Genomic DNA, 13,592 nt, shown 5'->3' on the forward strand with positions numbered 1-13,592 from the left:
GCTTCCCCGTTGCAGCCCCAGCTTCCCCGTTGCAGCCCCAGCTTCCCCGTTGCAGCCCCAGCTTCCCTGTTGCAGCCCCAGGCCCCCATTTGTCCCTGTCTACTCGCGGGTCTTTCTTTTTTGCGCGACCCTGACCACTCTTCCAGGGCAAGGGCTGGCTCTGAGTCCCCGGGTCCAGGGCCTGGCACAGAGCTCGCACTGGTGAGGGGCGAATGCAGGAAGGAGAGGAGCAGGGGTGGCCCGCAGGGAACCCGGGGAAAGGGAGTGGGAGGCGGCTGTGCCTCTGGGTGTGCAGTGCTTCCCTGGAGAGGGAGCCTGGGTCTGAGAAGCAAGGTCAGCAGCACTGCCGTGGCTAGGACATGCACCACAGGGCAAGGGACACTGTCCTTGGAGTCAGACAGGCCTAGGTTGAGTCGTGTCTCCACTACCTACCTACTAGTGACTCTGGAAAAGTCATAGCACCTTTTTGAGCCCCAATTCCTCATCTGTAAAAACAGGACCAATAAAGAAAGGGCGGGGGAGCTGATAACCACCAGCCTCCCACCCTCCAGCCTGGGCACCAGCAAATGCTCACAGATGCCTGCTCGGCACCTAGCCACAGGCAGAGAGGCGCAGACCCTGCAAGCCCACAAGGTGTTTCCAGCCTGGTGGGGCAGACAATGCAGCGTGAGCCCGGCAGGCAGCCCAGAGAAGCTCAACCCACCAGGGTGATCATGGCCTCCGTGTCTGCCTCGCTCATCGCTAGGAGTTATCAAGAGCAGACCCGAGCACCCCCATCCCCACACCCCATCCTGGCCTCTGGGGGCCCTGGCAGGGCAGGCTCAGGCCTGGCGTTCCCAAGCAGGGTGTTGGTGTCGATCGTTACCGGATGAGGTCCAGCAGGGCATCAGCCGAGCTCATGACGGGCTTCCCGCTCTGCTCCGCGGTCTCCTTCTGGGCCGCGCTGCCAGGGTGGATGACGGAGACCATGAAGATGCCCACGACGACGGCCATGAAGGTGGTCCACAGGTAGTACGCCACAGTGAGGATGCCCAGGCGGCTGGAGGTCTTGGGGTCCAGGGAGGCGAGGCCGGACATCAAGCTGGGAGAGTGAGGGGTCAGGGGCTGTGGTGGGGAAGCTGGGGTCTGGCCAGGCACTCAGAACTCAGCCCCTCCTGGCCATGCCCGGCTGCCTTACAGTGCTCCAGGGAACCCCGTGTCCCCAATAATCCAGTCCTGTGCTCCTTTTAGCCTTTCCTGCTCTGCCCTCTCCCCATGCCCCGGGGCACAGAGGTGGGGGTGGTTATGTGGGTGGGATCTGTACCTTGAGGCCTCTGTGCCTGCCATTTCCCATGCTTGGTGTCCTCTCAGAAGCTTCCTTCACTCGCCTGACCCTTGCCCACTAGGCAGGACCAAGCTTGGGCCACCTCTGGGGTGTACCTGCCTTTCCCCCAGCACGAGGAGCCCATTCCAGGGTTTCCACAGCCCCTAGTTGCTCCATCAGGACCCTGCCTGTCTGTTGGTGAGAGGAGGGGTGGGTCTGACTTCCCTGTGAGTTCCTAGCAGATGATACTGCAGGTGGTTCCTGCAGGTTCCCGTATGAGCTTGTGAGGGAGTGAGTGACAGCACTGGGCTGCAGGCTGGTGACCCGGGTTCCAGCTCTGCCAACCGGCTGTGTGACCTCAGGCAAGCAAGTCACTCCCCCGTCTTTGGGCCTCAGGATCTCCATCTGTAAAATGGGGCCATCTTGGGTTCACACCTGGGCCCAGACTCTCCATCGTGGGAGGCTGTGTTGAGAGGGCTTGTGGGTCTCTCTCCTCTCGGTTTCTCCCCACCTCCAGCCACCCTGGCCTGGGTTCTCTGCCCACCAGTGCAGGTCAGCCCCGGAGCCCTGGAAGCCCAGAGCGCCTCTTCTTGCAGCTGTTGTCGGGGGTGTGGGATGGTGAGGGGTGTGGGGGGAGTGAGAGATTAATTAAGGAAATGCCTGTGCTTTGCTTTGTTGCCAAAAGGATTTTTCCCCAAAGCCCTTTCATTTTTTCAGATAAAGAAGTATTGGTCTGGTTTTAATCATGTAAACAAGAGCAGATAATCCCCAGCCACGCTCCTCTTATCATTAGACCACGCAGCAGCATCCAGGCCCCTTCCCTGGTGGGAGCCACCGCCTGTGAGGGCCCTGCCCTGCCTGCTCGCTGGCACAATGGCTTACTCTTCCGGTAAGACACAGTTTGAGTGTCCCTTCCTCCAGGAAGCCTTCTCTGACCACCAGGCTGAGTGAAGCCTCCTTCTCTCGTGCCACAGTCCCTGTGCCTCCCGTTGTCTCTGTCCCCACCTCACTGGACTGCAGACTCTTTGCTGGAAGCACCTCCAGGGTTGGGCCAGGTTCTGATTCAATACCAGGTCCACAGTTTGGTAGCAGTCTGCTGAGTGAAGGAGTGAATGAATGAATGAATGAATGAGTGTTTACAATCTCTGTTCATCCTCATCTGCCAGGATGCCATATGTTAGTGATGGGCTTAGGGTGGGTCTTAGACATAAATCCTGAAGGGCTCATAATGGGATTGTGCAGCCAGAGGAAATGGGGGCTGCCCTGCAATCATCCAAGACAGAGATGATCCCAGGCAGGGCTGGCACATCAGCGCAGGGCCAAACAGTCCTCCCACCACCACAGAACCCCCCACAGTGGGGTCCAGCCACCTCAGGCCACGGGAAGGCCATACCCCCCAAGAACAGGCCCTGCTTGAGGTCACACAGGACAGCAGAGCCCGGCTGGACCAGAACTTAGGGCCTGACTCCAGGCCTGTCCTCCTTCATTGATGTGTATTCAAACCTTTCGCAAATGCCTACTCCGTGCCATGCCCTGTGCCCACAGGAAGAAATCAGAACCTGTCCTTGATGTCAAGGACCTCCCAGTCTGCCAGGAGGTGGGGAGGGACACGGAAAGGGTGCTGGGCCACAAGCACACTCAAGTGGCCCCTGGACTAGGTGGGAGCATCAGGACCCCAAGGGAAGGGGGGACAAGGAAATGCTGTCTTTATTCAGAGAAGGGGGAGTCACTTCTAGCTAGGAAAGTCAGGAAGGACTCCCTGGAGGAGGTGGCATTTGAGCTGGCTCTTGCAAATGAGAGAGGATTTGGAGATGGAGCAGACATGTCCCCAGTGTGACAGCGGAAGGCAGAAGGGAGGCTGGAAAGTGTGAGGACACCGTGCTATTCAATATGGTCAGGGCTCAGGTAATGTCTGTGGATTGGTGATAGATTGGCGATGGAAGGGACAGAGAAGATAGACTGAGCTCAGGAGTAGGGTGGCCTTCAGTGCCAGGTCGGGGGACTGGGGAGCCACCGGGCCTAGCGGCGCTTTAGCACAACTCAGGCAGCTGAATTTGCTGGAGGTCTAGAAGGGAGAACTAACAATTCCTTAGATTTGAGAAGATAAAAGTAAACACAGTGTCCTGGGCGGGTCACTGAAGTGGTATTTGTAAGATCAAAAACCCAGGGCCAACCTAAGAAATCACCAATGTAGTTTAGATAGAAAGGGATGGCAGAGCAGGCATCAGGAGTGATCGCGTCCCTGCAAGGTGTTCCTAATTCAATGCTAAGTGGAAAAGCAAGTTGCCAGATGGCTTGCGTCCCTGCAGTGAGCCCTGGCCTCTCCTGGGATGGAGGCCCGCTCTGGATCTATGGTAGAGGCACACAGACATGTCTGAGGGACTGCGTGGAGTGGGGTGCACATGAAGACCGGATTTCAGAAAAGGATAAAGCCCCCTAAGAAGGCCCCCCTGGGGAAGAAGAGTCCTAACATCAGGGTGGCGCCAAAGCAGGGGCAGACTGAGATGTGGGAGGGAGTGTAGATTCTAGAAAGAGTGAGAAGGACCCCTGAGATTCTAGAAAGAGCGAGAGGGACCCTGACCCCACCCCGGGGCCCCCATCGGCTCTGTATAGGAGAGCACCCATGGACAAACTGGAGAGAATCCTGGAACCCACGTTGTTCTGTGCTGGCGCCTCCTCCCTGCCTCCACGAAGATGGTGGAAGGGAGACGTAAGCAGCCACGGGAACTGGTGTGACAGCTGGCAGCGCAGGCCCGTCTCCCTGGAGTGCCAGGGCCACCGCAGGAGAAGGTGGAGGCTGAGAAGAATGGGAGCCAGGTATGCAGAAGGCATGGCTTCCACGCGGAGCTCACAGGCACAGAAAGGAGGTGTAAGGCCTTGCCCTTTGGCTTTCTGAGGGGTTCCTCCCTGCTGGGGCTCCTGGAGGTCCCACACTTCAGGGCCAAGCTGTTAAAGTGACTTTTATGAGAACTTACAGCTGTGGCCCAGTGGTGGTCGGGAGACCAGGTCACACAGACAAGCACAGAAGCAAGCAAACTCTATAGGAAGTTTACCTGTTATCTTTGGGTGTTATGGGTAATTTTTTTTGAGATGGAGTTTTACTCTTGTTGCCCAGGCTGGAGTGCAATGGTGTGATCAGCTCACCGCAACCTGAACCTCCCAGGTTCAAGCGATTCTCCTGCCTCAGCCTCCCGAGTAGCTGGGATTACAGGCATGTGCCACCACACCCGGCTAATTTTGTATTTTTAGTAAAGATGGGTTTCTCCATGTTGGTCAGGCTAGTCTCGAACTTCCGACCTCAGGGGATCTGCCTGCCTAGGCCTCCCAAAGTGCTGGGATTACAAGCATGGGCCACTGAGCCCAGCTCTGTTTTGTTTGTAACAGTCCTTCACATTGTTCTTTCTAGATTGAGCCTGTCTTCTTGTGTGTTGGAGAACACAGCTCCTGGAGGACCTGGTCGCCTCAGAAGCCGTCATCTCTCTGGGATTTTACTGTTCCCCAGACACCTGAACACCCAGCTCACTGGATCTTTAAACAACTTTCTGAGTGCAGCACTGTGGAGTTCCACTGCAAGCCACATTTATAATTTAGAATTTTCTAGTAGTCACGTTAAAAAATTAAAAACAAACAGGTAAAATTAGTTTTTTGGTGAAATTAAGTTTAATACTTTATTTAACCCAGTTTATCCCAAATATTATCATTTCAATGTGTATCAGTATAACAGTTTTTAGGCCATGTGCAGTGGCTCACGCCTGAATCCCAGCACTTTGGGAGGCCAAGGTGGGCGGATCACCTGAGGTCAGGGGTTCAAGACTAGCCTGACCAACATGCAGAAACCCTGTCTTTACTAAAAATACAAAATTAGCCAGGTGTATCTCTACTAAAAATACTAAAAACTAGCAGGGTGTGGTGGCACATGCCTGTAATTCCAGCTACTCGGGAGGCTGAGGCAGGAGAATCGATTGAACCTGGGAGGCAGAGGTCGCAGTGAGCCAAGACCGCACCACTGCACTCCAGCCTGGATGACAAGAGCGAAACTCTGTCTCAAAAAAAAAAAAAAAAGTATACTGCTTCAGGTTTTAAATTTTAACCTAAATTAATTAAATAAAATTAAAAGTTGAGCTCCTCAGTTGCACTGCCCGCATCTCGAGTCTCAGTCGCCCTGCTCTGACTCGTGGCTGTTGTATTGGACAGCCCAATACCACAGATCTTCGTTACAGGCAGGGAAAATGGAGCACGGGGCGGCAGAGGCAACTGGCCAGGCCCCCAGCTGGTGAATCATAGCGTCAAGATTGGAACAGGAATTTCCGATTCAGAACCTTATGGGTTCCCCGCTCCCACAGTGCCTCTCTGGGGTACAGACCTGGTTTAACTCTGGTGGGGGAAAGGATCTGGTTTGTGCTGTGAGTTTATTTTTTATTACTTGTTTGAGACAGGGTTTCACTCTGTTGCCCAGGCTGGGGCTCAGGGGCACGATCACTGCTCACTGCAGACTTGACCTCCCAGGCTCAAATGATTCCCCCACCTCAGCCTCCCAAGTAGCTGGGACTACCGGCACTCAACACCATGCCTGGCTAATTGTTTAAAATTTTTTTAGTAGAGATGGGGTCTCTTGATGTTACCCAACTGAGCCACCCTTCCCAGCTGGCTATGATTTTAAGATGATCCAGTCCACGTAAAGCCTTTTTAGTTCAATCTTGGAGTTCACAGCCTGCCCGTGGTAACGGGCCTCAGATTTGTGGTGGTGAGCTTCCCATCATTGGCGGCATCCAAGTGGATCCTGGATGGCCACTTGTTGAGATGCTAGCTGGAGGCTTCCAGATAGAGTGGGAGGTTCCATGAGGACAACTTCAAACATTCCTTCTGGCTCTGTGATTTATGGTGAGGGGAGAATAGGCAACCACCTCACTCCCACTCCAAGCTTGGCTGGGTGCTCCCGGGAGCACCTGTGGTGTTTGAAGTCCCCAGGGAAGAGCCTCTGTGAGTCTGGAGGCCTGGAGCTCCCTCCCAAGCCATCTGGGCACCACTCAGAGCCCAGGGATTGCGGATCAAGAGATTGCGGTGATTAGAGACATTAACCGGCAGAGGCAGTGGGGAGGCCCAGCCTGTCTCAATCTAGTAATTGTTCCACTTGCAGGGGTGGGGGAAGGGAGGCAGTGGATGCCAGGCTCCCCATAGAGTGAGGAAAAGGCTGCTGACTGACCCTCTCCTGGTTCTCGCACTAGCCCCTGTGGTGGGACTCCTGACCCCATCTCATACTGGGAGGCGCTGGGCAGCTCTGCCATTTGCCAAGTGCTGGTTACAAAGGTGAGAGATTAGAAGCCACTCCCTGCCCCATGAAGTGAAAGTCAAAGTTCAGAGAGAGCCAAGAGAGCCTGCAGGCTGCCCAGCTGCGGGGTGCCCCTCTCCCAGCTTTAAGTCCTCCGTTGACTTCATACTGTCATCCGCAACCATCCCACCTCCTTCCCTGTCCTGGGTCCACTGTGACCGGGCTGCCCTCCTCCTTGCCCAGTCCATGCTGCTCCTGGAAGTACCTTTGCACTGGATGTTCCACCCGCCTGGTATTCTCCATCCACCATCCCTTCCCCCATGCCAGCCCAATGTCCCCAACCCTGGGTCAACTTAGACCTCACTGCCTCTGGGAAGCCTTCCCTGACTGCAGCCATCTCTCCCACTTCCCTAGGGCACCCTGTTCTTTCCAGTTTGTTATGGGACACCCTGCCAGTGGGCTCAACCCAAATCCCCAGGGCCTGACCCAGTGCCTGGCACAGGATGGGCTGGCAGGGAGTGCCGGGAGCCCAGTCCCCGCCTGCTTCTCCTTTCCTGTCCTCTGGACACTGCTCAGCTCCGAAGTCTCCACTCAGGCACCACCTCCCTCTGAAGGCCTCCCTGAGTCCCTAGGCGAGGCAAGGAGGCTCCTGTAGGCATCCCTCACTAGCTGGGAGCCCTTGGGCACATGACTGAGCCTTGGTGTGCCTCAGCTTCCACTGAAGATGAGTGGGGATGATGCCAATTTCTTGTGAGGCCAAATCTTGGTTTGGAGTAGCACCTGGCGTGTGATAAGCACGTACTGCGTTTCAATTGTTAGTATTTCCTCTGTCATCACTGTCTGTCTGTGACCACCTGCCCCAGCAGACAGGAACTCCTCCAAGGCAAAGCTAAGTCTAGTTTAGTTCTAGGTCCTCAGAACCCAAGGCCTGGCATCGGCCTGGGTGCAGGGTTGCTGATGTGTGTGATGCTGAACCAGGGTGACATTCTAGATCAGACTTGAAAAGGACAGCTTGTGTGCCCCGGTGACTGAGCAGCCATTGAAAGTTTCCTGAGAACAGATCACCAGTACTAGCCTTGGTCTACCTGCTGGGCTTAGGGGAATGCCCGTGGCACTGTGTGTCTGTGTGACATCGAGACAGTTGGCACCAGAAATCTGGGAACAGATGAGGGTTTGGTCAAGCAACAAGGAGCTGAATGACTGTCCCAGGCAGTAGAAAGGGTGTCTAGAGGTGGGATTCAGGGCTGTGCTTTCGGCGCTCTCCTTTCTGGTTATTTTAATCAATGCCTTGGCCAAGGCCCCCGACAGCATGTGGAGCAGATTTGTAGAGGACAGGAAGCTGGGGAGGAACAGCTAATGTGTTGGATAAGAGAGTTGGGAATCCAGGCAGACCCCAGCAGGCTGGGACCACGGGCCAATTCTGACACAATGAGACTGAACACAGACACGTGTTGGGCCGCACTTGGCTTCGACGGTTCGGAGTACACGAAACGAACACTGGGGTGGGAGGGGGAGGCTGAGCCGTGGCTGCACACGTGGGGAGGGGACTTTGGGTTCTGTTTGCTGCCAGCTGGTGAGTCACCTGGGACGCAGGGCTGCCAAAGGGCTGGTGGGCCCCCTGCCTGTGGCTCCAGAAGCCCTGAAGACTGCCCTGACTCCAGACTCACTGGGAAATGGGGGGTGTCCTGTGGAGGGCAGCTGGGGTAGGTAGCAGGTGACAGAGGCACGTGCCTGGCTGGGGGGAGCAGCAGGGGGCTGGGGGGCAGGTGCTGTGTGGTCCGGAGCAGAGCAGACCTGGGAATGCTGGGGATGATGGGAAAAGCCCTGGGGCTTTTGGCTCGGCACCAGGAATAACTTTCTGGCAGAGCTATCCTGCCCGGGCAGGAACCACCTTGAGAACTGGTGACCTCCTAGTCACGGGAGGTGTGTAAGCAACTTGCTAAAGTCACATGGTAAGTGGGTTCAAGCTCTGGTCTGCTAGTATGACAGCATCCAGTCACAACCTCCTGGCACTGGGAGGACCTGAGGGACGGTGAGGAGCCCAAAGCTCTGCAGCCAAGTCCTTGGGTCTGGCCTCAGCTGACCCAGCCACAGAGGCTCTCCCAAGCTGGCCCTGGGATACAGCTGCAGGAAGTCCACCAGACAGGCTGTAGGAAGGAGGCTTTGGGGGTCTGCAGGCCAGAGGGGTCCCTTCAGCCCATCTGAGCATCATGGCTTACTCTTCCTTTCCCCTGAGCAGAAGGCAGGCTCCGCAGCTGGCAGCCATGCCCGTTAGTGCCAGCTCTGAGTCATGCTTCCCAGACGGCTCTGCCAGAGGCCCACACTGAAGCCAACTCCTCCTGAGGCCTGAGGCATCATGCCCAGGATCCCACTCAGCTAAAGTCTGGGCCATCTGGTCTCACCACCCCTCCCAAGGGCAGAAATTTCTCCACCACTCCTGCTTGCATATCTCAGAGGACAGAAAACTCACCACCTTCTGAGTCAGCCCCCACTATGAGCTGGTGATGCTTACTAGAAAGTCCTTTGTGGTGTCACAATGAACTCCACCTCCTGGGAAAAGCACTGCACCACACTGGGCCCAGCCTGCACTCTGGAGCCACATGGACCAAACCTCTTCGCCTCCACCTTGATTTCCATGGGGGAAGGTGGGAGAGAGTGCAGGGCTCAGAGTGTGGGTGGCAGGTGCTGCTACCCTGGCATGCCCTGCTGCCCTCTGAAAGTCCCTCTTTCCCAGGCCTGGGTGCCAAGAGGGCGCTCCACTGGAACCTGTGCAAATGACAAGCCTGAACTGGATCAAAAGCAAAAGCTGGAGGAGCCACAGCTGCAGCCCTCAGAGCTCACTTCTGACTCCCTGACATTCTCGGCCATTCTCAGTCATTCTCATCTGTTCTCAGCCATTCTCGGTCATTCTTGACTATTTTCAGTCATTCTTGACCATTCTTGACCATTCTTGGTCATTCTCGGCCATTCTGGGCCATTCTCTACCTTTCCCCACCAGGAAGGCTGCATTCCCTAATATAGTCAGGGCCAGGTCCAGTTCCCAACTCCACTGAGGTGAACCCCCTCCCCCTTCCTTGACCACGTGGCAAAGACCGTGAGGAGTCGGGCCGAGGTCTCCTGCTGACCACCACTCACTTGCTCCACTGCCGCCTGTAGTCCCTGCCATCAGTAATACTTCCTCGGCACACCTGTCAGGTGGGTTGTGACTGCGTCCAGGTCGAGGTTAGACACCCGGCTCCCCGGGGAAGGAGAGGCCGGTGTGCACGGGAACTCAGGTCTCCTGCCTCCCCTCCCTGCACCTGCGGGTCCCTGGCGTCTGCCCCGCACTGGGCTCAGGCGGGGCCATCCTGTGGGCCTCTCCCCAGCGCAGCGGCTCTCCACAGAGAAGGGCGGCAGCACTTTTCAAAACCTCGCCCCCCAGGCTCTGAGATGTGTGCTCACCCTGCTGGTGTTGAACACCGGCTCTGGGCGCTGTGGGCTCAGGAGCGAATGAGGTGGGTCTGTGCTCCTCACGGAGCTCTGGCCAGTGGGTGGGGAGACCTGCACCCGAGCAACACCAACCCCAGGGATGGGGGTGGCTGCGACTGAGCGGCCAGAGCAGGGCCAGCCCCCCGGGCATCGGGCTGGGCCTCCCAGAGGAGGGCACAGCTGGACGGAGCCTCGAAGGCCGAGTAGGAATTCTCCAACTGGAATGGGGCAAGAGCATGGAAGTCTGTGGTGCAGGATGAAGCCTGGGAGTTTTTCAGAGTCACCAGGCTGGAGGTCTGACCCCACCTGCAGCCCACAGCGGGCCACGTCTCCCCTGGAGATGAGTAAGGCAAGTCATCTGACTGGGCAGGAGGGCCAAAGGCAGGTCTCAGGCTCCCACCAGAAGGCTCGGTGGAGCTCAGCGAGCTGTGGCTGCCCCGTGACTCGGAGGGCAGCGTCCGAAGCACAGGCTGTGCCGGGTTGGCTCTCTGGCCACCCGCTCCTCTGCCTCCTCTCACTCACGGCCAGTCCCGGGGAGCCCGGGCAGCTGCCCCCTGCACACTGGCTCCCAAACCAGACTTTGACGGCTGCTTGGCCCAGGCCCATTCCCAATAAGTTAGAATGTGGGTGTCTGGGAATTTTCTGCCAAACTAGAGTTCCTCAGGAAGGGGGAGAAGGGAGTGTTGAGTTTCCTTGGCCAAACATGATTTCCTGAGTCTAAGAGAAATCAGTTTAAAGTTTTTACAAGAAATAGAAAGAAAAACAATGTATACACAATACAACACACACAGTACCACACACACACACACAATACAGCTTCACAGACAAAACCCACACCCACACTTGGATGTCTCTGCTGTGATGTGGAGCTCACAGAACGCGCTACCATGCGCAGCCCTAGTGAATCACAAACACATGGATTCAGTTTTCCTTGAACGACGCCTGGTTTAAGAAACTGAAGAATGAGGGGAGAGAAGCATTTGGCAAAAAGCAAGTGGAGAATTGGAGGCTCTAGCTGGATCCAGATGCTGGTCTGACCTACCCCTGGTTCCTTGCGTCAGGCTTGTCTGGGGATGTGTGAAAACAAGGCTCAGTTGACCTCCCAAGGTTAGGTGCAAACTCTGACCTCAGTGGAGTGGGGTCATACTGTGCCAAAGACACAGACACACACACACACACAGTAGGTGCAAACTCTAGCCTCAGTAGAGTAGGGTCATACTGGGCCACCCCTCCCCCACTCCCTGCCACACACACACACACACACACACACACACACACACAGAGCACTTGCCGGGTCGTGCTTTGTAAATTAGCAGACAGCATTGTGCCTATGTTATGGCTGAGGCTAAGAGGTGAACTCGAGGTGAGTCCAGAGTCCTGGGGCAGAGCAGCTCCCCCAACAGTCTAGCAACCTCCCAAGTGCCTCGTGACAGGAAAAGGGCTTTGCAAACTCTGTGCCTCCCGAGTGGGACAGGAAAACAGGATCATCAAGGTGAGGGTGCAGCATGGAAATTCTCAGGACGTCATGTTGTGAGAAAAGCAAAGCAAGCAGGCTACAGGTTTATTTCTGTGGAAGAGACTTTTTGGGTTACCCTATAAATTAAAAGCAGAAAGGACTGGGGTAGTAACAAATGGCCTGCTGAGGGAGAATGGGGAAGGAAGGCTCCCAGGCCCTGAAGGCTTGACTTTTCTAAATAAATGTGTAATTGACATGGTGTTAGTGAACGGGGCAGCTCACAGAAGAGAGGCTGAGAAGGGCAAACCCGTGGGAGAGGGGCCCTGACGCAGGTCCTGTCCAGACGATGTGTTCCTATGCTAATGTAATGTGAGGCAGAATTTTCTAAATTTTGTCCAAGGCTTCCCTGTTCACGGTTGGACAGAGCAAGTCCCCTTGTAGGCAACTATATTTTGAAAAGAATCTTTTGAGCAGCAAAAGTCGGGTGAGAAGGCAGCATTGTCAGGGAAAGGGAGGCACTGTTGTGGCTTGAGATATGCAGAGTTGTGGAAAACAGTGCCAGTTTACATCGGAGGACCAGGGCCTTCTGCGAGGAAAGAGACTAAGACCTGGACCCTGGCTCGCTGTGATTTGAAGTTAGCACCAGGGTATGCTAGAGTCCCTTGATCGACATTGCCTGGCATTCAAGGCCCCCAAAATGAACCCAGCAGGAGGAAAAAGGGAATTGGGGCTCAACTCCCAGGGAGCTGATCTCAAGACAGGACTGACGCTGCTTTAGGAACAATTACCAAGCATTCTGGAGTGACTGGGGTCTGGAGGCATCCCTGTGGCCTGAGCAGGGTTGTACACCTGCAAGGGGCAGTGTGCAGATTTCCACCAGACCACGTGGGACCTGCGTTCCACAGGGCACCACGTGGAGGGAACAGAGCAGCAGGGCTGGGGGCAGGACCCCAGGTTCCAGCCCTGTTTACACCAGAAACTTCCACTGAATGGAATAAGCTGACAGTGGCCATGGGCGGAGGCCTCCAGAGGGAGACACTGGGCTTCCTGCTTGTACAGGGGAGCAGGGCCATATCCAGTGTATTCAGTTTCAAGTCAATAAATCAAAAACCAAGTATAATTATTTTTGCCCTTGAAAATGTCTTAAGTTGCCCACAGAGTCCAGGAGGTATAGTTTTGCATAAGTCATTCAAGACAGTTTTCCTCGCAGCCTTGGAGTGGGCTGCTGTTTCTTTAAGCAAACTCCAGTTGAGACCGTCAGCCTACACTTAGAGGCTGTGATCTAAAACACCGACCCCTCTGCAGGCCCTGGAAACTCCCTGGCTTCAGGGAGGTGCTCACTGTTCGGGAGGTACCTGGGCACTGAGGCAAGTGAGGCAATTCAGGCCCTCCTCTCTCTGCCCTCACCTGGGGCAGAACCTAATTTAAATGATTTTCTCCCTTTTTCAGAGCACATGTAATTGAATTCACTTAAGTTAAATGCGCATATGATGGGACTCTACTATAAGGCGGGGCGGCAGGAGGAGGCTAAAATAAACTGAAAATGACGAACCTGGAGTTACACTGGCTATACCATTAAATAACTAACTGGACCCCCCAGCAAGCAGATTTAACCAGTGGGTTCCCTGCATAGTGAGCCCACAGAGATGCTCTGGCCAGAGCCTGCCTATGACTGTCCTTCCTGGCAAGTGTCCTGATCTCTGGGAATGAATACGTTGGTATGTGGCATATGTGGTCACTCCTTGCTCGCAAGGACAGGCCCAACCAGCTCTGGGGCCCAGACAGTTGGGCTTCTGATCCCATCAGCCAAGGACCACACCCTGCACCTGGAGAATTCACCAGTAAGAATAAGAGCAAGCCTTATAGAGAAGAAATAACGGTGGCAGAATTAGCAATGTGAAGTGGCACGATGATGTCTTCTCTGTTATCCAAAATGTTTGTAATTTGCTTATCTAATTTTTTTTTCTGAGACAAGATCTTGCTCTGTTGCCCAGACTGGAGTGCAATGGCATGAACATGGCACACTGCAGCCTCAACCTTCTGGGCTCAAGTGATCCTCCCACCTCAGCCTTCCAAGTAGCTGGGACTACAGGTGC

At 55.3% G+C, this 13,592-nt stretch overlaps 1 protein-coding gene across 3 annotated transcripts in view; it reads right to left on the bottom strand.

Annotated features, from left to right (window-relative positions):
• Positions 1 to 13,592, bottom strand: part of SLC1A7 (solute carrier family 1 member 7) — a 48,328-nt gene that overhangs the window by 19,656 nt on the left and 15,080 nt on the right. For all 3 annotated transcript variants that reach the window (XM_037729903.1, XM_017504389.2, XM_037729904.1), the window contains exon 3: positions 866 to 1,081. In XM_037729903.1, coding sequence (XP_037585831.1) covers positions 866 to 1,081 — 216 coding nt within the window. The remainder of the gene's footprint in view (positions 1 to 865; positions 1,082 to 13,592) is intronic.

Source organism: Cebus imitator, unplaced genomic scaffold (assembly GCF_001604975.1).
Source record: "Cebus imitator isolate Cc_AM_T3 unplaced genomic scaffold, Cebus_imitator-1.0 Scaffold322, whole genome shotgun sequence".
In the NCBI taxonomy this organism is placed as follows: Eukaryota; Metazoa; Chordata; class Mammalia; order Primates; family Cebidae; genus Cebus; species Cebus imitator.